Source organism: Diabrotica virgifera, chromosome 3, assembly GCF_917563875.1.
Source record: "Diabrotica virgifera virgifera chromosome 3, PGI_DIABVI_V3a".
Classification (NCBI taxonomy): Eukaryota; Metazoa; Arthropoda; class Insecta; order Coleoptera; family Chrysomelidae; genus Diabrotica; species Diabrotica virgifera.
In genome coordinates, this window is record NC_065445.1 from 179,183,458 (window position 1) to 179,209,641 (window position 26,184).

At 32.8% G+C, this 26,184-nt stretch overlaps 1 protein-coding gene across 1 annotated transcript in view; it reads left to right on the plus strand.

The window, feature by feature from the left end:
• The window catches only part of LOC126882240 (zinc finger protein 235-like), a 98,036-nt gene extending 73,644 nt beyond the window's left edge, over nt 1–24,392 (plus strand). Inside the window, exon 2 of the mRNA XM_050647063.1 lies at nt 22,754–24,392. Within this exon, the coding sequence (XP_050503020.1) occupies nt 22,754–23,727 (974 nt within the window). The 3' untranslated portion in view covers nt 23,728–24,392. The remainder of the gene's footprint in view (nt 1–22,753) is intronic.
• The last annotated feature ends 1,792 nt before the right edge of the window (nt 24,393–26,184 follow it).

The window sequence follows — 26,184 nt, forward strand, 5'->3', positions numbered from 1 at the left end:
AGGACTATGAAATCAAATCAGCTGTTCCATTTTTCCACAGAATACAGGGGTGAATGAAAGCGTTGTATTTTCTTTTAACTTTAAAAAATTCTGTGGAAAAATGGAACAGCTGATTTGATTTGATAGTCCTGTCATATTATCCCGGAGGCATCACTAAAATTTTGTTTTTTGAATTATCCGAATATCTCTTTTCTTGTAAGAGCTGTACAATTTTTTGTAAATAAAAACACTGATTGACTCATAAAATAGAGGTTGGATTGATAAAATTAGAATGGCCTGCATTCACCCCAGATCTTAATCCTATTGAGCATTTATGGGATGAATTAAAAAAGATATTTGCCGTCATCCTGAGCCTCCAGTAAATTTGGTACCGTTATGACCCTGGTAGAGGAATATCGAGCTATTTCTCAGGCAAGGATAACACATCTTTATTCGATGCTAAACAGATTGCGAGCAGTCGTTGCTGCAAGAGGTGGACGTACCCGCTATTGAATTGTTTTGTTTTGTTGTTAATTTTGTTTTGTTTTGTTAGTGCGTTTGATATTTTTAATTAAATAAACCTTCAAAGCAGTGTTTTTATTACAGCTCTTACAAGAAAAGAGATATTTGGATAATTCAAAAATCAAAACCTTGGTAATACCTTCAGGATAATACAAAAGGAGTATGAAACAAAATCAGCCCTTCAATTTTTCCACAGAATTTTTTAAAATTAGGAGAAAAAACAACGCTTCCATTCACCCCCGTATAATGGCATGTAAGCAAAAAATTTTTGTAACCGGAATAATAACAAACGACATCAATACATGTACCTACAAACTGATCAAGAATCTTGAAAATCGGAGTACAAATAATAAAGTTATAGATTGTCAAACTTAATCAAAAATTTTGGGTGGCGGAATTTTGTGCCCGTGAGTGTATATTATGCCTATAATTATTTAATATATTATATAATATAGGACCCAATTTAATACATAATATATATGGTTTCTCGAACGTAGCAAAGAATTTGAAAATCTTACAATCGCCATGCGGCGTTATGACGATTGTGAAATTTTTAAACTTTTTGCTACGTTTGACAAGTGTACTACGTACTACATGGTGATTTTACCCGTTAATTTTAGGATTAACAAACTTTCAGAAATTTTACTTCAAATTTGATAGTGACTTTAATTATTATTATATAAAATAAATAAGATGTTTAAAAATACAATTTGAGAATAAGTGGGTCGAAAGGAATAATGTAATCAACAACTTTAAAAAGGTCACTTTTGTGTAAAGGCCCTCCCCTTTAACGTAATTATCTAATAATAAATGAACTCTTCCATCCATTATTTACGATTAAAATTTACACGAAGCATTTACTATACTTCATCAGCAATTAAATTTTTCGCCAAATTGAAAAATATATTGATTACTTTATTAATAGGGGAGTGCAATTAGAACGAAAACATGCATTGTTTCGGAAAAATTCAAACAAGCTTATATTTTTCTAAAACTTTTTTTGTTAGTTTATATACATCTTAAGATAAAAATATTTACCTTCGGATTTGGCCGCTAATTGTTTATTAATTGTTTAAACAATAACAATTGTTTTGTATTAATAATTTTAAAAATATCGTTAAATTCATCATTTTACTTTGATCAAATATGTTTCTATTTTGTTTTTGATTATACTGAATCCGAATATGGCATTGCAATTTGAAAATTCTTATACAGAAGCTCTTATACAGTATGTCTGCGTAGCTAGGAACCACATGGAAAACCTTTTTATTATCAATTTTGCGAAAAAAGTTATTCTTCATAAAATGCTCTGGATAGTCAAAAATCTAAAACTCAACCATCAGATATCAAATTTTATCAATTTTATATGAGTTATGTCAAAAATATGAATTTCGTTAAAGAGTAAAGTACTTTTATATTTCAGAATATCAAAAAATGCTATTATGAAAAGTTGTTTGAAATTAAAAACTATGTTTAAATATACAATTACATTATTCTAATCGAAAAATTTTTTTAAATTTTTTCTCAAATTACGGATACTCATCATCATTTTATTACAATTATGATAACTATTTTATTATCACTTTTACAAAAAAAGTTATTCTTCATAATATGCTCTCCCTGGTCTAAAATCTAAGATACAACCATCAGATATTAAACTTTTTTAATTTTATACGAGGTATGTAAAAAATATGAATTTTTCTTAAGAGTTAAGTGCCTTTATTATTCACAATATTTTAATTAGAAGGATGTAATTGAACACTAAAACAAATTTTTTAATTCCAAAAAACTTTTCTTAATAACAATTTTCGATATTGTGAAATTTAACGATACTTTACTCTTGAGTGAAATTCATATTTTTTGACATACCTCGTATAAAATTCATTAAAGATATTTGATGATTGCATCTTAGATTATATACGATGCAGAGTATTTTATAAAGAATAACGTTTTTTCGTAAAACTGATAATAAAAAAGTTATCAATCGGTTCCAAGTTACGCAGACATACTGTATAAGAGCTAAAAAAAATTTTTTGCGAAACATTTATTATTGTTGAAGTTTATTATTAAATGTATTATAGGTAAGTTTTACAGAAAAAGTTTTGATCACTTTATATAAACATTTTTTAGCTGGTAATTTTCGGTTTTTGTATTACATTTTTGTTATCTTTCTTAATTTTCTCAAAAAGAAATAGTCTATTTCATTTCTAAAGTAAAATAATTTAGTGCATTTTAAAGATTACATCCCAACCTTTAGAAAAGCACTTATAAAACTGTAATAGATTTGTTTAAACTTGAGTAATACCGTCTTAAAGTGGTGGTAATTCTATAAAACTACGAAGATTTCAAAAATTACATTCTTTAAGACGTCATATCATTTGAATTAAATTTTTGAGATTTTTTTTGAATGAAACATCATTTAGTACGATACTTGAAAGGTAAGTTTTGCAAAATTGAGGGCTTTATAAGAAAAATTGTATTAGTTACACATTTTCAAATCATTTTTAACCAAAATTCATGTAAGGCTCACTTTCCGCCCCCACCGTACTTATGCCCATACATTTATTTATTTTTATTATAACCATAAGATATCTTAATTATTCTTCTTTTAGGTTCAATTTGTAAAATTTCATTTGATCCATTAGTTAAAGAATTACATTAAAAAAACTCAATATACAGATTTAATTTTAGAAAATTCTTTATATAAAGTTTTTTTTGTAAAATTTTCTGAATTTTTCAATGGTCAAGTCAGTTTTGTTCTAAAATTTATATTTTCGGAGTTATTTAAAAAACATCAAACTTCGTAGTTCATTTTTGTTTAATAAAAAATGAAACACCCACTTCTCGAGTAGAACTTTTTGATATGTTGTTTATTAAACATTTCTTAATGAAATTACAAAAAGTTCTATCTTGTTAGATTTTTTCCGAAGTGAAAATCTATATGCACTCCCCTATAAGAAAAATAATTGAAAGCTTTATGTAACTTTATATTTATTAATCCTAATATTAATGGGTAAAATCACTGATAGTAGTATATATTATGTATTAAATTAGGTATATACAGGGTGTTTCATTAATAATTGTCCATAAAGTAACTGGACAAACATTAGGACAAAATACGAATATTTAACCTAAAACACCCTAATTAAATGTGGATCCTTACTGAGTTACAGGGTGTTTTATCTAAAAATTTAAAAACTATTTTTGCTCAGCATTTTAAAACTATTCGACATAGCCTTTTCATACTTGGGACAAAATGCGACTACCCGACACCCTACTAAATTATGATAAACAAACGTTTCTAGCTACTACCAGAGGCGTACGACAGGGGATAGTGGATGGTTGACCCTTCTTAAATTCTACGCCACTGGAGGAATTACTATTTTAGTGCCATTTTTGGATTCTCCAATACTTTCTACGTAAATAATATACTCTTCATTGGTAACGATAAAGTCATTAGTTTTCGAGATATTTGAAGTTAAATATGAAACGGCACAGTTATTTTGATTAATTTGTGATATGATTCATATGATTAAAATTTTGAAAATTATTTGTACCCAGTACTTTAAAACTATTTGGCGTATCCTTATCATACTTGGCAGAAAGTGTAGGTACTGTACACCCTACTAAATTAAGATAAATAAACGTTTCTAGCTACTACCAGAGGCGTACGACAGGGGAGAGTGGCTGGTTGACCTTTCCCCAATTCTACGCTACTGACGAAATTGCTATTTTAGTGTAATTTTTTGATTCTGCAGTATTTTTTATGTAAATAATATACTCTTCATTCGTAACGATAAAATGATTAGTTTTCGAGATATTTGAAATTAAAAATGAAGCGACACAATACACTGATCAAAATAAGTTGTCGTTTCATTTTTAACTTCAAAGATCTCGAAAACTAATGACTTTATCGTTACGAATGAAGAGTATATTATTTTCATAGAAAGTATTGGAGAATCTAAAAATTGAACTAAAATAGCAATTTCGCCAGTGCCGTAGAATTTGGAAAGGGTCAACCATTCACTTTACCCCGTCGTACGCCTCTGGTAAAAGCTAGAAACGTTTGTTTAACATAATTTAGTAGTTAGTACAGTATCTTTACTTCCTGCCAAGTATGAAAAGGATACATCGAATAGTTTTAAAACGCTGAGCAAAAATATTTTTTAATTTTTTAGATAAAACACCCTGTAACTCAGTAAGGAAACACATTTTATTTAAGTGTTTTAGGTTAAATCTTCGTATTTTCTGCTAAGGTTTCTCCAGTTACTATATGGACAATTATTAATGAAACACCCTGTATTATACAGGGTGTCCAGAAACTCTACCGATAAACGAAGACAGGAGATTCCTTAGATAATTTTAAGATATTTTAACCCAATTCACCTAGTCCGAAAATGCTTCCTAAGGGAGCTAGAGCTCTTTGAAGATGGCGTCTTGTAATTAGTTTTTCTTAAATAACTCCAGAAAGCTTCTATTGAGAAAAACTAAAATTGGTACACATATTTATCTTTCAGATATAAATCGATTTCATGCATTGCGAATTTCTAGTACCGGTCATAGGCGTCCGTTTTGGGTAGGGCAGCAGTTATTTTATCGCATAACTTTTTTATCTTTAATATTTAAGCATTTTTGACTCTGGATTATTAAATTGCGAGGTATTCTACAACTAAAAGGTACTCTTGTTTTAAGTCGATACAATACACCGTTTTCTAAAAAAATCGATTTGAAAATTTTTCTTTTTTTGAATTTCCAAAAAAAAATAAAAAAAAAACTATTTAGAAATCCGAAAACTGGTACGTTTATTTATATGTCAGACATGAATCGATTTCATTAATTGCGAATTTCTAGTACGGATCATATGCGTCCGTTTTGGGTAGGTCAACGGTTATTTTATAGCATAATATTTTTTTTTTAATTTTTAAGCGTTTTTGACACTAGATTATTAAGTTATCAGGTATTCTAGTACTAAAAGTTACTCTTGCTTTAAGTTGGTAAAATACACCGTTTTTTTTTTGAAAAATTTTTTCAATGTTTTTTCAAATTCAAAAAACGAAAAATTTTCAAATCGATTTTTCTAGAAAACCGTGTGTCCTACTGACTTAAAGTAAGAGTACCTTTTAGTACTAGAATACCTCACAATTTAATAATCCAGTGTCAAAAATGCTTAAATAAAGAAAAAAAATTCTGTGATAAAATATCCGTTGCCCTACCCAAAACGGACGCCTATGATAAGTACTCGAAATTCGCAATGGATGGAATAGATTTATCTGTGGAAGATAAATATACGCACCGATTTTCGTTTTTCTAAATTGAAGCGTTCTGGAGGTATCTAAGAAAAACTAATTGCAAGACGCCATTTTCAAAGAGCTCTATCTCCCTTAGGAAGCATTTTCGGACTAGGTGAATTGAGCTAAATTGTCTTAAAATTATCTGAAGAATTTCCTGTCTTCGTTTGTCGGTAGAGTTTCTGGACACCCTGTATAATATATTAAATTATAGGCATAATACATGGTGTTTCAAAAAGGTATGTCGTAAATTAAATCACGCATTCCGGGGACAAAAAAAAATTGATTGAATCCAAATTACCTTAGTACAAAAGTGTACACAAAAAAAGTTACAGCCCTTTGAAGTTACAAAATGAAAATCGATTTTTTTTTCATATATCGAAATCTCTTAGAGATTTTTCATTGAAAATGGACATGTGGCATTCTTATGGCAGCAACATCTTAAAAAAAATTAAAGTGCAATTTATGCACCCCTTAAAAATTTTATGGGGGTTTTGCTCCCTTAACCCCCCCCCCAAACCTTTGTGTACATTCCAATTAAATTATTATTGTGGCACCATTAGTTTTTTTTTTAAAGCTCCATTTAATTTACAATCTGTTATCACTCGTAACAATAAGTAAATTTTATGACAATTATTAGAAGAACAAATGACATGTAGGAATTCTCTCCAGTGAGAGGCTTCCTTTAAACAAAGTTAATAATGTAGTGGTAAATGTTAATTAATTTTATTTAAATCTGTTTAATAAGTCTGTAGGCTTAAAACGCTTTAGTCGACGCACTTCATCGTTGACATTAAACAGTTCGCGCACTAAGTGATTAGACTGAGCACTAGTTTTGTTTTTGTATTTTTCACTGTACTTTGTGACTTCAGTTTTTACGGATTGAACTTGTAGGTCTTTTTCTATTATGTTGTTCGAAACATACCACGGAGCACTGACTATAATTCGAAGAACTTTGTTCTGGAATCTTTGTAGGATTTCTAGGTTTGAATTACTAGCAGAACCCCATAATTGAATTCCATACGTCCATATTGGCTTCAGTACGGCTTTATATATTAAGAGCTTATTTGTGAGATTTAATTGTGATTTTCTGCTAGTAAGCCAGTAAAGTTGTCTTAAGCGTCGTTTAAACACAACGATAAGTCACAGCAACTAGTTGTGATGACAAGTTGAAACGCTGTTTAAACGCTGCGATTCAATGCGATACCACCTTCAACCCAACTCCAACTTTGATAAGTTGTGCGATGCACCGTTTACACACAATGATAAGTTGCAACAACTCGATTGACCTTGATAAGTTGTTTGATTTATCGCTGTGTTTAAACGACCCTTTAGTTTGAGACCCAATTGTTTTCGTTTTGTAAATATATGTGTTTTCCATGTTAATCTTCTGTCAAGATGTAAACCTAAATATTTGACTTCATTTCTCTGAGTAATCATTTGATTATTTAATAACACTGATGGACATATACCTCTTCTTAGTGTAAAGGTAACATGGGTTGATTTGGTCTCATTAACTCGAATTTTCCATTTTTTTAACCATGCCTGGATATTATTAAGGCTGGCTTGTAAGTTTCTTGAGGCAGTTACTGAATCATGATGTGAGGCGAGTATTGCAGTGTCATCTGCGAAGGTTGCTGTTATTGTAGTTCTTGAAGTTGGTAGATCTGCAGTAAAAAGCTGGTACAGCATTGGTCCTAACACGCTACCTTGCGGTACTCCTGATTTTATTTGGTGTAATTCTGAATATTCTGAATGGTATTTAACTGAAAAGAATCTGTCAGATAATTGAGAATTTAGAAGTTCATAATACGGATGAGGCAATAGGTTTTTTAGTTTATAGAGTAGACCTTTGTGCCAGACTTTATCGAACGCTTGGCTTATGTCAAGAAACGCTGCTGAGCAATATCGTTTATTTTCAAAGTCGTTGCTGATATGTTTTACTAGTCTATGGACTTGCTCTATGGTTCCATGTTCTTGTCTAAACCCAAACTGATGTTCTGGTATGAGATTTTTGCTATCTAGTATTGGCTTGATGCTTTTCATTATTAATTTTTCCAGCACTTTGGAAAGCACAGGCAGTAAACTTATTGGCCTATATGATGTTAATTCCTCTAGTTTTTTTCCTGGTTTTGGGATCATAATTATAACTGCCATTTTCAGTTGTTGCGGAAAATAATTTAATCTTATTATTGCATTAAAAATTTGTAATATTGCCGTTACTCCTTTCTTTGTTGATTTTTGTAGTATCCTATCCGTTATCAGATCATAACCAGGAGCTTTTTTAGGATTAATTTCGTTCATTATTACATCCTTAACTTCATTGTACTTAAATTTCGGTATGGGCAGCTCCTTTTGGTAAGGTTCATTTAGTACTCTATTTATTTCCTCCAATTCTTCAGGTGTTGATTCCAAGCTGTTTGGTTGAAAGACTTGTGAGAGATAGCCACCAAAGGCATCTGCCTTCTCTATGTTATTTCTTGCCCATTTGCCATTGCTTTTTCTTACTGGTGGTATTGGTGTCTGAGGACTTTTTAGTTTCCTTGTGGCTTTCCATAGTGAGTAGTCGGTGGCTTCTGTTGGTGTAAGCTCTTCTAAGTATCTTTGTATAGAATCATTTTTTACTTCAAGTAATATTTTTTTTAGTTCCCTTGCTGCTTTATTAAATTTATTTTTATTGCTCACTGTTCTGTTTTGTTGCCAATTTCTTCTTAGCCTTCTTTTCTCTGAAATTTTTTCTTTTATAGTTGGAGGTCAGGATTCTTTTCTTGTTGACTGTTTGTAGTTTGGAGTTGCTGCCCATGAAGCTTTCTGTATATTTTTTATGAGGTTAATTATCGCCCATTCAATATCTGCAGGTGTTTTTAATGGTATTTTTAAATTTATTGCTTCATCTAATACTTCTTGAAAAGTATCCCAATTGGTCTTTTTATTGCACAGAGCGGGTGGATTTGGATTCTGAGTTATATCGGAGTACATGTTCATAAGGACTGGAGTGTGATCCGAAGACATGTCTAAGCTGGATCTTGCTGTGACTAGTTTACTGTCAATTCCTTTTGTGATATAGAAATCAAGAAGGTCTGGTATTTTATAAGGGTCCGAAGGCCAATATGTGGGTTCTCCTGTTGACAGGTAGTTTAGATTATTGCACTGCATTGCAGTTAGTAGTTCACGACCCTTAGTAGTTGTAACTCTCGCACCCCATACTGTGTTTTTAGCGTTGTAATCTCCACCCGCTATAAATTTGTTTCCAAGCGTTTTGAAGAAAATCTCATAGTTGTCTCTTTTATTGTTGTGCTTGGGAGGGCAGTATACAGCAGATATTTTGGTGATTCCAGTAACTCCTTCTATTGCAATGGTAGTGGCTTGTAGGTGATTTTCTGTAAATCTTTCCAGTTCGTGATGTTTGACTGAGTTTCTTATTAGTATTGCTGTGCCTCCATGTGCAGTCCCATCTGGATGGTAGGTAAAGTAAATTTTGTAGTTAACTAGGGCTAGGTGACTTTTATTTGTGAAATGAGTTTCAGTAACTAGCATGACATCTATTTCATTGTTGGTTATGAAACTTTTGAGTTCATGAGTATGCTGGTTTAAGCCGTTTGCATTCCATAATGCTATTTTTAGTGTTTGAACCATTATGACCTATTTGAGACAAGAGCGGTGATAAGATTCATTATTGTTCCCATTTGCGTAATGAGATCTCTCATCATTGCTTTTAGGTCAGAGATATCATTAGGTTGACTTATACTATTTTGTTGGTACATAATGTTACCTTCTTGTTGATTATTTTGATTGGTTACCTGTGCATATGTCATTCCTTGTGTTGTAGCCCTGTTTCCTTTAGATGTTTGTCCATTTCGTTCTCTAAGTTTTGGATGCATTTTCTCTTGAAGTTGCTTATGTATAATACACCCTCTGTAATTTGCGGGATGCTGTTCTCCACAATTTACACATGTCACATTTTCATCTTTTATTTTCCTGGTACATTCTGAAGTGTGATGTGACCCTGTGCATTTTACACATCTGGATTCTCTATGGCAAAAGTTTTTTGTATGACCGAATCTCTGACATTTGGTGCACTGTGGAATAACTCTTCTAGCATAAGGGGCTTCAATTGTAACTATCGAGTGTCCTAGTTTCTTGACATTATAGATGTCTTTATTATTTTCTTTAATTTTTAGATTGACAAAGAACATGGGCAATGGTTTTTTTGTTATGTTTTGTTTAACATTCCATAGACTTAGAACATCATGTCCAAGAGCTTCTATGTCCCGTTTAATATCGGCAGGATTTGTTGAATAATGAATATTTTTTACTACTATTCTAAAGGGCTTGCTTTGTTTAGACTGGTATGTATGATACTCCGTTTTTTTAGTGTCCAATGCTTTCACTATAGTAGTATATGCTTCACTCGAAGTTGGTTGGATTCTTACTTGACTTTCACCCAGGGCTTTTAAGGTGTACTGATCTTTAGCAATTTCAATAAGAAGTTTATTTAAGGGATTCATATCTTCGACACCGGATACAAATATCGGTGGTGGTTTGGGTTCTGTTTTTTCCGTTTCTGTTTTAGATTGGTCTATTTTATCCTCATCTTCTTCTTGGAGATTGTTATATATATTGCTGGTGCTGGTGCTAGGTTTAGACAACCAATAATCTTTTATTTTGGTTTGTCTTTTAGCGTTCCTGTTATCTTCAGGGCTTATTTGCCTTTTTTTGTAGTTCACTGTTTGCCATTCGTTGTCCTGAGTAGTTGCAGGTGCAGTTAAACTGTTGTTTGTTCCAGAAGGGAAGTTGTTTTGGTTAAAGGGTTGTCCATTTGTGGATTTTTGTGATAATGGCATATTTGGTTGCGTGTTTAGGTAAGATGTAGGTTGGTACAAAGGTATTGGTTGATTCACTAGGATTTGACCATTATTATCAGTAGGGACATGGTTTGGTTGCAGGTATGGATTATTTGTGTAATCATTGTTTAACCATTAGTTAAACACAATGTTTTTAAAACTTTTTTGCCTCTTAGTACTTTTTCGATAAGCCAGTGTTTATCGAGATATTTTGAATATTTGTCGAATCCACCACATATTTGTATATCTATGGTTAATAGGGTATATCACAAAAATTTTTTTTTATTATTTAATTTTTCAAGTTGATAAAAAGTTGTTACTACCATCATAGATCTACCAAAAAAAATCTTTTTGAATTCCAACAATATTTAAGTCTCCCGGAATGTACAAAAAGTTTATAATTTTTTTTAAAAAATACGTTTTTGAAAAAATAATTTACACAGTTTATAAATTACAAATGATGTAATCAAGTTAAAAAATGTGTATTTTCACATTTAATTTATCCATAGTAAACATTTTGGTTCTGAATTAAATTATTTAGGTAACCCGGAATTACCCTAAATATATCACAATTTTCATATTTAATTCAAGTTTGACATGAATCAGAAACAGTAAAAAAAAATTCTATTACAATCATTACAGTGCTGTATTTTAATGCAATGGGTCAATGAGACGGGCAGCTGGCACTGACTTGTGAGTCACCGGATGTCTGGCGTCTGGCTCCCCTCCACCACTCACTCACACCCTTTGTTTCTGTTAGTCTGACTCGACCGTTCAATCTGACAGCACGTGGTTTGCGTGTTATTACATGTATTTCAGTGTGTTTTGTTTAGTGTGTGTGGTTTTTGACTTGTGAATTCCGTGTGGTTTTGTTGTTTTTCTATCATGAGTAAAAAGACAAACACTATAACAACGAGGAAATGCACTGAAGCTCCTATAGTCCGACAGCCTCTTGACATTAGTGATATTAATGTTTTACCTACTAAAAGTGACGTGCTGAGGTATTTTGAATGGGTGAGAAATCAGTTGAAATCTGAAGGATACTACCAACCACAAAAAAAGTTAATTGCAATGCGAGTGACACATAAGTTAGAGCAAATTTGGAAAAAATCATCAATACCTGTTTCATCTACTAACAATATTGTTTTTATGATTCTACAATTGCATGAGAGGTGTGAAAAGATTAAAAAATCTTCAGGTTGTAATACAAAAAATGCCAAGAGTTTTAAAGTTGCAGTTGAAAAGTTTAGATCTGACATTGATAATAGTCTTTTTGATATTTGTTCATGCAAATGTAGTGAACTAGACAAATGTTTGTGCCCAGCTCCAAGAAAAGTACCAAAATTAGAACATGCATTCTTGACAGACCAACGGAACTTGAGGATGATGATTATCGGAGGTATTGACCAAGCAGAGACTAAAAAAATTGAAAAACGAAAAAACCGGAAGGAATAGTCCCTGCAATCTAAATTAAGTAGGAATGTGGAACTAACTACTCCACCTGATTTAATAAATGTGGATATTCTTAGTAGTGACTCTGATGATGAATCCATGGAAGAAGAATCAAGTAGGCCTGATGAAAAAGTTCAAGGTTCTAAAATAACTCCTCTAAGAAACAAAATTGAAAGTCCAAGCGTGAAAGTAAAACAAGGCCTGCCAGTGAATCTGTCATTGTTTTCTAGGGCATGTGATCGCAGAGGCATTTCAAACAGAGCAGGTGCTCAACTAGCAAGTGCTCTTCTACAAGATTTGAATGTCACATCACCAGAAAACCAAGCCGCAGTTATTGACAAGTCCTAGATTTTTCGTGAAAGGTTAAAGTACCGCCGAAGTATTAATTCAACTCGCACAAACGAAATAATTGCTCTTTACTTCGATGGTAGGAAGGATGAAACCATAATCAAAGAAATTGTACGTGGGAAATCTGTCCGTAAAACCATACAAGAAGAACACATATCTTTGGTCGAGGAACCAGGTTCAGCATATTTCGGTCATGTAACTCCAAACAATGAATCTGCGAAAGATATAGTATCATCAATATTAAGTTACATGAGTGATAACTCCATTGATAACTCAAATATCAAAGCGCTGGGATGTGATGGTACGGCAACGAATACTGGAACATCGCAAGGAGCAGTTTTGTTGTTTGAACGCGCATTGAAACATCCGGTCCAAGTAGTAATATGTATGTTGCATTTAAACGAATTGCCGCTGAGGAAAGTTTTTGTTGCTCTTGACGGTCCAACCACAGGACCAACATCATTCAGTGGGCCAATAGGCAAAGGTTTGACCAACTGCCAAGACTTCCCGGTTGTTAATTATGACAAAATAGATAGCACCTTCCCAGAAGTCGATAGTAAAGACTTAAGTACGGACCAGAAATACCTTTGGGATATATGTCAGGCTGTAGTCAAAGGTGAATGTCCCTCTGAGTTGGCCAGTAGAAACCCCGGAAACTTGGCCCACGCCCGGTGGCTGACATTAGCAAATAGAATTTTACGTCTGTATATTTCAACTATTGAACCAACCCCACAACTTAGAAAGCTTGCTGAGTTCTTCATGAAAGTCTATGCTACCTCATGGTTTACCATAAAATGTCGTCCTAAAATTATCCACGCATCACAACACTTTTTCTTCATCGTACAGTGCACCAAGTTTTTAGACAGTGAAGTGAAGGCTGTGGATCAGTCTTCCTTGCAGAGAAACGCCTTTATGGCTCATCCTGAACACATCCTTTTAGGGATGTTGTTTGACTCTCGAAAACATATAAGAGCTTTGGCAGGCAAACGGATAGAAAAAGCTCGACAGACAGAAACAAGGGCACATCGAGTCTTCAAACTACCACAAGTTAATTTTGAGGCAGAAGACTACATCCATCTCATTGACTGGCAATCCACCATAGTTACAGAACCACCACTTATAGCTGACTTCAGCAAAGAAGAGATTGAGATGATTGTTAATTCAGCAGTGATAGAAAAGAGTTCAAAATACCACTTCACACTCAAGCGGTAGAACGAGTTGTAAAGGAAGTTACTGCAGCTTCTAAACACGTTTGTGGCGTTCAAAAACGAGAAGGCTTTATAAGATCAAGATGGACAGAAAGTATCTTCCTAAGTTTGAAACTAAGCGACAGTACACATCTGCTACAGCTGTATTGCAAAAATAAATTACAGGTAAGATTTATTTCATACTTATTTAGGAATATATCACAGCATTCTATTTTGAAGAGTAAGTTAGTATTAGTACTATAATTACAATCTGACACTCGCCCTAACAAATAACCTTGGTTCCCGATCGAAGAAGCATTACAATGCCTGTGGCTTTGAAGGCTAACTGGATTTGTTTAGCCAACATCCTTCAAGATGAAATAAAGAACCATTTTAAAGATTTTTCTTTGTCAACTTTTTATCTGTAATCTTTAAGTAAACTTTTGTATTTCTTTAATAAATTTTGTACCTCGATTTTTCGTTGTTAGAATTGAGATTTTCATAAAGATTCCGGGTGACTTTATGCTTAGTTACAGATATTATCATAATTTTTATTGTTCACTGTTATCACGTACTTAAAATTTTTTAAGTTGACAATAAAAATATAAAATTTAATTTTCAATAAAAAAAGATGAAAGATCGTGTTTTTGAGAAAAAATTCTAAAGTTTAAGTCGATTCCGGGAGACCTAAATATGTTTTAATTAAAACAAAACTTTTTTTCCCTGAAAGAGTAATGTAAGAGGCAACTTTTTATCAACTTGAAAGTTTGAATTTTTTTTAAGTTGACAATAAAAATATAAAATTTAAAAAAAGATGAAAAATCGTGTTTTTGAGAAAAAATTCTAAAGTTTAAGTCGATTCCGGGAGACCTAAATATGTTTTAATTAAAACAAAACTTTTTTTCTCTGAAAGAGTAATGTAAGAGGCAACTTTTTATCAACTTGAAAGTTTGAATTTCGAAAATTCATTATTTAAGTATTTATTATGATACACCCTAATGGTTAAGTACCTATGATATACCTGTTAATAATCTGAAAATTTATTTATAATTTACATTTTTAGGTACATTTTGAAGAAGCCACATCTCGATAAAAGGTAACGTATCAAAAAAAGACTAAGAGGCAAAAAAGTTTTAAAAACACTGTGTTTACCTAATGGTACCACAATAATAGTTTAATTGGAACGTACACGAACATGTGGGGGGTTTAAAGGAACAAAACCCCCATAGAATTTTTATGTAAACATATTAAAAAAGAAGCCGCATCTCGATAAAAATTGGCTTATCGAGAAAATACTAAGAGGCAAAAAAGTTTTAAAAACGTTGTGTTTAACTAATGGTACCACAATAATGAATTAATTGGAACGTACACAAAAGTTTGGGGTGGGGGGGTTAAGGGAGCAAAACCTCCATAAAATTTTTATTGGGTGCAAAAATTTCACTTTAATTTTTTTTTTAAGATGTTGCTGCCATAAGAATGTCACATGTCCATTTTCAATGAAAAATCTCTAAGAGATTTCGATATATAAAAAAAAATCGATTTTTATTTTGTAACTTCAAAGGGCTGTAACTTCTTTTGTGTACACTTTTGTACTAAGGTAAGTTGGATTCAATCAATTTATTTTTGTCCCCGGAATGCGTGATTTAATTTATGACATATCTTTTTGAAACACCCTGTATATATCAGTATAAATAAAAATGATTGTTTGTATGTATGTACCTTATAGACTCGCAAACTATGCATTTGATCGTATGATGATCTGAATCAAAGTTGTTGTGCATGAACCCGGGAAGGTTTCTGAGTTGGTACGATCAGACTATGTGAAAAGGGGGCTTGCCCCCGCGAATTTTTTTTTAATTTTTTTGGACAAACTGTTTTTTCTTAATTTTATATGATGTAGAACCAAAATATAAATATGTATAACTCTAAATTTTCACTTTTCTATCACTAACCGTTATTTTTTATTAGCCGTCTAAATATTCTCCTCTTCTATATAAATAAAAATGAATGTTTGTATGTATGTATGTACCTTATAGACTCCCAAACTATGCATTTGATCGTATGATAATCCTAATCAAAGTTGTTGTGCATGAACCCGTGAAGGTTTTTGAGTTGCTACGATCAAACGATGTGAAAAGCAGGCTTGCCCCCCGATTTTTTTTTTAATTTTTTTGGACAAACTGTTTTTTCTTGTTTCTATATAATGTAGAACCATATAACTCTAAATTCTCACTTTTCTATCACTAACCGTTATTTTTTTTTAGCCGTCTAAATATTTTCCTCTTCTATATAAATAAAAATGAATGTTTGTATGTATGTATGTACCTTATAGACTCGCAAACTATGCATTTGATCGTATGATGATCTTAATCACAGTTGTTGTGCATGAACCCGGGAAGGTTGTTACGTTTTAGAAGGGATTCGCGGCCGCCGCCGTGATTATCGAGAATCGACGAAATTGATGAATTCAATGGAGGGTATGACATTGTAAGATTTGTGGAAAGTCAAAGACTGTTATGGCTGGCACATGTCTAGAGACAAGAAGATATAAAATTTATAACGAAAATATTACAATGGAGGTCGATAGGAAAACGAAATAAAGGGAAAAATAAACGAAGGCCTAGAACCATATGGTTGGTTGACGTTGAAAACAACCTGAAAACTATGAATGTATGACAATGGAGAAGGACATAACTAGACAAGCAAAGACCAATCCAGTGTTGTGATGTCAAAAGAACAAGAATAATTAACAAATACATACACCACTGAATTTTTACCCTTTTATCACCTGCTCCTATTTGTTAATAGCCAGATTAGTAACTTAATAATTTCTAACCGAGTTCGACAACTGACCAATAATAATTATTATCAGTTGGAAGACCAGTAATCCCCGGCGTCTAACGGTGTCACTTCTTACTCAGTAAACAGCAATATCGTTGTTTATGTATCGAGAATAGTAGTGACGTTTAATTGTTATTTTACCTTCTCAATAACTCTCAAGTAAAATTATTAATTTGCTGGGCCACAATCACCAAGGAGAAATACAAAGGAGAGGATGTCTTTATCCCGCGTATTCCGATGATTCCAACATATTTGTCATTTGATTTCAAGTATCTACAATTTCCCGTGCCCTTGGCTTGACAATAATTTTTTGGAACTAACGACCATGTGAACTTTAGGAAATTTTATATATTTCTAAGGCGGTACGAAGTTCGCCAGGTAAGCTAGTATTAAATAAAATTAAATCTAATCGAATGGAATCGAATTGAATCGAACGAATGTAATCGAATCTACAAGAAGTATTCACTTCTGTCAGCACTCCGCAAGTGCCACGCTCTAATTTTTTTCCACAGCACACTGCTTGTTTCCACTTTGATTTCCTTAACTTCGTTTACCGGTGACAGTATCAGTTATGTTTAAAATTTACACGTTTCTTAAGATATCTCAAGATAAAAAAAGGTATCGACATGCGGTTTTCGCTATTCTAATTCGCGGTTTAATTTTGTCATATAGGATTAAAAATGCATACTTGTATTTAATATTTTCCAAAGAAAACTAGATTTCTGAAAAAAATAAAACAGCTCCTCCTAGCTGGCATATTACTTAATAGGCTGTTTCGTAATTTTAACTCTTACATTAACGAAAAATAGCTGTTTTCAACTACTCCAAGTTTGCAAAAATCGATTTAGTAGAACCGGATTTACAGCCATTTTTCATTACAAGGTTCCCACTCACCCCCACCTCGTATTTGCAAAGGTAGACTTAAACTTGCCCAATCAAATATGCGCAGAATTTTATGAAGAATACGATGATCGGATTTCCAGTGCCCTTTCATTAGGGAATGCCCTTTCATTTTTATGGGAAAATTTTAGAAAATAAATTTATATCACAGACCACGAGATCATAGATTTTCATCGTCCTGTATATGACCAAAAATTGTAAATATTATAATTTAGTTAGTAAACAGTGTTTTCTCGGAAAGTGAAATCGATAAGTGATTTGTTAATGGTTCTTTGAACGGATATACAATTATGCGGTAAAAATTAGAAAGTACATTTAGTGCGCTTTGGAATGAACAATGACATTTGTAAATGATTCGCAGAAGGATAGACAATAATTAAATTTATTGAGTTTAGAATATAAGGTTTTTTGTTTAGCATATTGAAACAACGAAAAGTAATTTGGTATCTCCTAGAATTTAACAAAATGGAAAAGTTGTATACAAAATAAATGGGTTCTTAAGAAATGAAAATATGGATGTAGTGGGTAAAGATGATTTTTGTGATTGGCGGAGAAAGATGGATGGAAGGGATGAGAGTGTGGAGTCTGAATTTGAGGAGAGAAAAAATGGTCACTGTGTAATTAATATCTGGAGAGGACAGTCCAGTTTTTAAAAAGTGAGAAGTCGCTGTAAAGTGGTGAAATTGGCCTTTGCGAGCAGATCGTGGTGAAACGAAATCGTTGACCGAGTTAAGAAGTTAATTTTCCTTGTGTCCGAGGAGATTCCTTTGTTCTGTCTAGAACGAGTAGCCGGTGGGTATCAATTTGCACAAGATATCGAGCAGAGAGAAAACAGGGGTGAGAGCACGCCAAATAGAATTCTATTTTGCTGACGTCCCAAAATCGAATTTCACAATGGGAGAATCGACGGTTGCTAGGCAACGTGACGTCACTAAAATAGAATTCTATTTGGCGTGCTCTCACCCCAGGTGCGGGAGCACGCCAAATAGAATTCTATTTTAGTGACGTCACGTTGCCAAGCAACCATCGATTCTCCCATTATGAAATTCTATTTTGTGACGTCAGCAAAATAGAATTCTATTTGGCGTGCTCCCGCACCTGAATAGAGATTTCGAGCGAGTCCCATTGTTTGTTTGTTGGTGAAGCAGTTTGGACGAGAAGGACCTTTCGCTACATCCTAGGAGCAAGTGTGAGAGAATCGAAGGCTGCGCAATCCAGGAAGAAGAAGTAAAGAAGAAACAAAAAGGTTAGTCAGAATTTTTGTGAAACGGAGAGAGTTTGTTTTATATCCACACCATATTTGTTTATTTTTGTATTTAGTCAATTTAGTCATTCCAAAATTTAAAGAAGAGATAAGTAATCAATTCAAAAGAAGAAAAGTAAATTTTAGTATTTTTGTAAGAATAGTCTAACGAATTATTTAAATAAAATTTTTGTTAAAACAAAGGAGATATCAGAATTAAAGCTTAATTTATTAGATGAGAAAAAGTTGCAACAGAATGAAATTTTAGTATAATTTTTAAATCTTATATTTATGGTATATTGGACAAGAATAAAAAACCGCTAAACGCCGTAAAAATGAGTGGCGCATAAAATACTCCAGCTACAAAAGATCTGATATGAATGTTACGTGGCGCGAAAATGGATTTTCATTTGATGCAAAACAAAATTTTAGTTTTATTTTAAAATATTTTTCCATAATATTTGCTAAATTTGAAGTAAACGCGCCACAAAAGAGTAACTTTGATACAGTTTGAATTTTGAAACTCTTTTGTGGCGCGTTTACTTCAAATTTAGCAAATATTATGGAAAAATATTTTAAAATAAAACTAAAATTTTGTTTTGCATCAAATGAAAATCCATTTTCGCGCCACGTAACATTCATATCAGATCTTTTGTAGCTGGAGTATTTTATGCGCCACTCATTTTTACGGCGTTTAGCGGTTTTTTATTCTTGTATCAGGAGTTTTTCAAAGGTATTTATAAATTAAATGTATGAAGTTGAATGCAATGTTCCTCTATTACACGTCAAGCTTTATAAATTGTCACCTTTGTTGCATTATCTCCCAAATGATCTAGTGTCCATCGAATGTACCTACACTAGATTTTTTTCTATTCGAAATAGATTGAAAAAAAAATATATTGAGATGGCCGGTAAATGAAGTCGGATTGCCCGTTGCCAGATCAAATTTAGCGTCGTAACCACTACAACTACATAAACCATTTGGGGAATAATCGTTAATTGGATTATACTTTTGTATCTTAATAACTTCTAAACGGCTTAACCGATTTTGATCAGTAAACATGAGTTTGAAACGTATTAACCAGTAGTATCTGATGGATCTAAGGTCAAGTATGATAACTGAAGCTATTACAGGAATTATTGAGCTTTCGAAACCGTTTTCCCACAGAAAATAGATTTTATCATATTTATGAAGCCTATAACCTTCGAATAAAAATTCGAATTTTCCAGATATAAGGTATACACAGTTAGACGCGTCCTGAGTCCTTCTACAAACGCTCAGTTATTGGCGAAATTCGTAGGTTGAAATTTTGAGTAATTGTCGAAAAACCAAAATTTTCAAAGCTTAATTTTTCAGTTTTTTGGCTATGGTGAGCACTGCGTATGCGTATGTCTCAGCTTGATCGCTTAAACGCCATTTGAAAGCTTAACTCAACCCTATTGATTTGGTGTATTTGCGGTTTTCCTGTCTTTCCTTGAACCTAAGATATATACGCCCAAAAAATATGCTATTTTGTATTTAGCTAGTCCTCTAGCTAACTTACGGGTAGTCAGAAGTCCAAAATTAGACCGGTTCTGAATCGGCCCTCACACCCTCTTGAAACACAGAAAAAAAAATTTAGATCGGTTTAACTTTTCCACACACATACATACATGCATACATATCCACAAACATTTTCCATTTTTTAAATAAAAATTGAGTCATATTTCTGAGCTCGATAACTTTTGAATGGTATAACCGATTTTCAAAATTAAACATGCGTTGGAAAGGTAATGATCTATGCTATCAGAAGCCGCAAAGGTCGGGCTTAAATTTTTGAAATTTTTGGGAGTTTTGGGGACGAGAACGAAAAACAGGCTTTAAATGGGAAGGGCCGTAAAATCCACACCCTTGGACCAAAATGGAGAAGTAACATATGGATGGACGAGTCTTTTCCTAAACTTTAATATGGGATTTGGCCCAATTTTCAATTCAGTCAGGTTTAGAAAATCGAAAATTTCGTGTATATATAGTGTCGCTTGTAGGGGTGTTGTGCGCCACTGGTGAGAACTGCCGTTCTCTGTGGATAAATAAAAAATATTTATAACATTTATATGACATCGAGTGTGTTTAATTTCCCTGTTTTGTCCCTGGATGAAGTAAGCAACTAGAGATACTAGAAGCCACAAACCTAAGGTAATGCATTAAAATTAAAATAGCCCTGAGAATAAAATTTATTAGAGAATTCAATTTAATTTTGGTTTTGTTTTACATAAGTAATAATTAAAATAATTTAGTAATTAATCAAAATAAGAATTTGCTGATCAATCTTATAAAAAGAGAGAAATACAGAGCATAACAATAATTATATTATTGGACTATATATTGGCAAAAACAATAATTTAATTCATATACCCATGTTAGAAATTTGATTTAGAAAATTAGTTCATATTAAATGGTAAATACTTTTGTTTAGTAACAAAAAATAAAAAACAGATGGCCATAAACAAAAAACAAGAAATAAATATAAACTATAATATGTTAAAAAGAAACTTATCAAACCTGTCGGGATTCTGGCCTGTCGGGATTTTGGCCTGTCAGGATTCTGGCGTGTCGGGATTTTGGCCGTCGGGATTGTGGCTGTCGGGATTTTGGGGTAGACCCGATATATTATATTATCTACATCAGGGAGTGTTTTACTTACAACTAAATGGTATACAGCCAACTTTCGGGAATTATCCCCGTTTTATTTTTTTAATAAAAAAAGAATGTGTCTGAACTTTGTACGCACGCAAGAAAGTTATACTTCTATTATATGATTTCAACGAAATAAATATATTTTTTTACAGTTTATTTCTATTTTATTTAAATATTAAACTAATTTTAATACTTACTACTTCCCAAAAAATTTTCAATACCAAAAATTAAAAAAAAAAGTAAGGCAAGGTAAGACCTTCGAAAATTTTCGAGTTGCATGGAGAAAAAGCAAGATTTTTAAGAAAATTTAAAAACGCTCTCTACAATTTTATCTTATTTTTTTTTAAAACCATACATTTTAAATCCGTCCCACTTTTTGAACATAGAAATAACACTATAATAAAAGGTACTGTAGAGTAGAAATAAATGTAAAACGATGCATTTAAATTTGGTAGATAAGGGGTTAAATATACTTCGCATTTAATCTTAAAATAAATCAGTCATCAATTTTTTTGCACTATATCTCGCTTAGTTTGAATGTAATCGACATTTAACAGTGCTCGTTTTAAAGATATTTTCTTTTAAAGCACTACAAAAGGTATTCGTAGCATTATACTCCTAAAATTAAATATTTCTCTGTTATTTTAAGTTAAATACATCGATTTGAACATGCAATAAAAACATCTTTTTTCACCTACCATATTTCTTTTTGTATTATAACTAGAAGATTTATAAAGAAATGAATCTCTTTGATTTTTCATAAGATATAAAAATAATTTATATATATTTTTTTCGTTAGATGCATACTTTTAAAGGTATTCGCAAAAAATCGACCTTATAAAGGTGACGGTTTTCAATAAAAATGGCAAATTTTCAACCACGAATAACTCCAACAGTATTGAGTTTTCAAAAAAATATATAAAACAGTTTTTGCTTACAATTAGGTTCTCTAGCCACTTCTGTGGTTATTTTAACCAACAAATTCTCCACTCCCGGGAAGGGGTGGGAGTCACCCCCGAGATAAAAGCGGACGTCGGAATAGGGTAGACGTTGAATTAAGGTCACTGCATATTATTATTATTATTATTATTATGCACGTAGCGTTTCCAGCACATAGCGTTTAGTTTGAGAAAAATATGATTAAACTGGTTTTAAATATGAACAATTCACACCGTCTGGAACGTATCGTATCAGACAAATTATGTTCGCGTTCATTAAAATCATATTTTTCGAAAACTAAACGGTACGTGCTGGAAAGGCTACGTGCATGATAATATGCAGCGACCTTAAGGAGATAAGTAAGGGCTATTCCCAAAATTTCATTAAAATTCATGCAGTAGGATAGAATTCGGAGGTATATATCCTGTTTTTGCTCTCATTGGCAGGCATATTATTGCATTTGTTTGTTTTTACAATCATTTTTCCTTATATTATTCATATTATATATGTATTATAGTTAGTTTGTATTTTAGGTTATCCCCAAGAGGAGAGAGAATTGGAAATTATGGATACACTACCTCAACATTCATCTTATGGAGGAAATTATATGAGTCGACAAGATGAAGGAAAAGTATTAGATCAAAATATGAGAGTTGCGACTGGACAAAGACCTTATAACTGCGAAGTTTGTTTTAAGCAATTTATTCGAGCAAGTAATTTGAAGACGCATTCGAAAGTACACACTGGAGAAAAGTCTTACAAGTGTGAAATTTGTTTTAAACAGTTTAGTGAAGCAAATAATATGAAAAGACATTTGAGAACACATACTGGGGAAAAACTTTACAAGTGCAAAATTTGCGTTAAACAATTTAGTGAAGCAATTAGTTTTAAAACTCATTTAAGAGTGCATACTGGAGAAACGCCGTGTAAGTGTGAAATTTGTTTTAAGCTGTTTAACCAAGCAAGTAATTTGAAAACGCATTCGAAAATACACACTGGAGAAAAGCCTTATAAGTGTGAAATTTGTTTTAAACAGTTTAACCAATTAAGTAATTTAAAAACACATTTAAGAGTGCACACTGGGGAACAGCCTTACAAGTGTGAAATTTGTTTTAAACGGTTTTGTACATCACATAATTTGAAAACACATTTGAGAGTGCACGCTGAAGAAAAACCATACGAGTGTGAAACTTGTTTAAAACAGTTTCATACTACAGAAAATTTGAAAATACATTTAAGAGTGCACACTGGAGAAAAACCAAACGAGTGTGATATTTGCTTAAAACAGTTTCGTACTACAAGTTATTTGAAAAAACATTTGAGAACGCACACAGGAGAAAAGCTTCACAAGTGTGAAATTTGTTTTAAACAGTTTATTGAGGCAGGCCATTTGAAAAAACATTTGAGAGTGCATACTGGAGAAAAACCATACACGTGCGAAATTTGTTTTAAACAGTTTAGTGAGGCAAGTAATTTGAAACAACATTTGCGAATACACACTGGATAAAAACCTTAGAAGTTCGAGATTTGTTTTAAGCAGGTTTCTCAGAATGATAATTTAAAAGTAGTGTACTCTCTATCCAAAGTGAATTGAAAACGGAAGTCTTGAGCTTATCGGTGATACCTGAGAAACTCATAGGCGTACGAAATTTAGTTTTTCTAGAATACTTAATTTGATGAATATAAGTTAACTTGTCTTTACATATTGGTTTGCAACATTAAATGATTTCGCATAAATGACATAAAACAAAAATAACAAACACGTTTCCACACTATCCTGAGGTAAAGTTTCCAGCGCGTTTTTTTAATGTGGTATTCCCTGTAGTTCTAATCCACCATATACAAATTGACATAGCTACTATTACAGAACAGTGAAGAAGTCAATAATTGAAAATTTAAAGTAAAAAAAGATATGCCTAAACCTAAGTGTCAAAAATTAAGACAATTTGTTACGACCAAAAAAGTGATGTACCTACCTGTGTCAATGCCTTTAACGTAAATAAAGATGAAAGTGCCTGATTCATTACATCTCTTGAAGCGTCATCAATTTTATGAAATTTTTGATTGTAGCGTTTTTTTTTAAGCTGCAAACAGCAAACAATGACATCTCCCCTTTTAATTCCCTATAAACCGAACTACCTATATGGCAATTTTGTTAATTTACGGATTCTATTGACAATTTCGTGTGGGGTTCAATTTTCATTTTCTGCTCTATAACATTCATAAATATTACCCGCCTTTACCTAGATCGCGCGGTTAATCACTTACAAGCTGCCTCCACAATGTCGACATTTTTTAATCAACAATAAACACATCAACTTACCACAGGCACGACTAGTGGTAGGGGAGCCGAAGCGGGGATTTTTGCAGTTACTCAAGCGTGTCAGATTATCACATGCGGAGAAACCTTGTACCCTGTAAATGTACCCCTAGCATATATGGATCCTAATACAGGGGAGTTCGTTAAGGGGGACCGAAAAAAAAATCTATCCTTAGAAAATCTCAAAATCGTCAGATTAAGATAAGGTAAGTTAAGTACATGCAAAACAGTGTATATTTCAAAAATCTGACGATTCAGTGGGGCGTAAGGAAATGGGTGAGTCCCAAACTTTCACAAGAAAAAAGCGAATATTTCGCGAAATGAATGACAGCTCTACCAAAAACCAGCCAACAACTGGTAATATCCTTTTACTTTACTTAAAGTTGTAGTTTCATACTGAAGCTTGGTACTGACTTTTTGTAATCGTTCTAAAACGGTACTCCAAAATATGGACAAAAATACTGTCTCTAGTGATTCAAGGTTTAATCTTAGAGCAGATGCATCACTACGGCATGAAGGTTTTTCGTTCCTGTCATTCTCTATTAGCTTCAAAGATTCTGTAATTGCCGGCCAATTTTCTTTCACAGCTCGACAAGCATCATTTCTCTCTAACCAAGGTGTTTTAGATAGGCTTTGAAGTACCACAGAGCATTTTGGTTCAAATAAAGCTCCCATCGATGTGTTGAACTTGTGAAAAAATTGTACAGTTCTTGTACCACACATGAGCTAACGGCCACAGATCCTATCAGATTTAAGGAATGAGCGGCACGTGGGACACACTCAGCCTGAGGACATAGTGCGTACTATGTCCTCAGGCTGAGTTTTAAACTATGATATACAGCAGTGGCGGCTCGTGACATCTGCTATAGGGTGTGCTGCATGAACCACGGCCAATATAAAATAATAGAAATAGAATAACATACGAAAACAAAAACAATAAAATTAGCTTTAATACTAATTAATAGTAACTAATAACGACATGCTATAAAAATCTGATTAACTTACATTTATTGCATTTTTCTAAATTGGAAATTAATACGCCGGTCCTTTTTTGTCGCAAACTTTTCGAGTACTTTATCGTTACCTAAGAATTTCTAAACACGGCACAGATGCAACGGTCACGAATAACTGTCGTGAATTGCAGCTCGCAAACACATTTCCGAGGCCGTTAATCAGCCGATTGCCGAAGCACATCGGCTAAGATCGCCGTTTGCCTAATAAATGCATTTTACCGCTGCCAGTGTTTCGGTTCTTATCGACGCGGCTTCACTGGAGCAGCAAATACGTAAAAAGATTGCTTCACTGGAGCACCAAATACGTAAAAAAATTATACGGTTTCACTAGAGGAGTAAATACGTAAAAAAAATAATATTAATCATCGTTGTTGGTGAATTATTATTAACAGTTGATGTTTAATATGATAATATGGCAGATTTGAAATAAAACTATATTAATTATTCTTTAATAATTAAGATTTGCTATGGTTGTTTGGTAGTTCTGCAGCTCAGCAGCACATAAAGAAAAGCCGCCACTGATATACAGCCAACTATTGGGATTTTTCCATTGATTTTATAGTATTTTTATTCTGGTTTGAACACCTGAGTCCCTGCCATATCACTTGCATTGTCATATGACTAACCACGG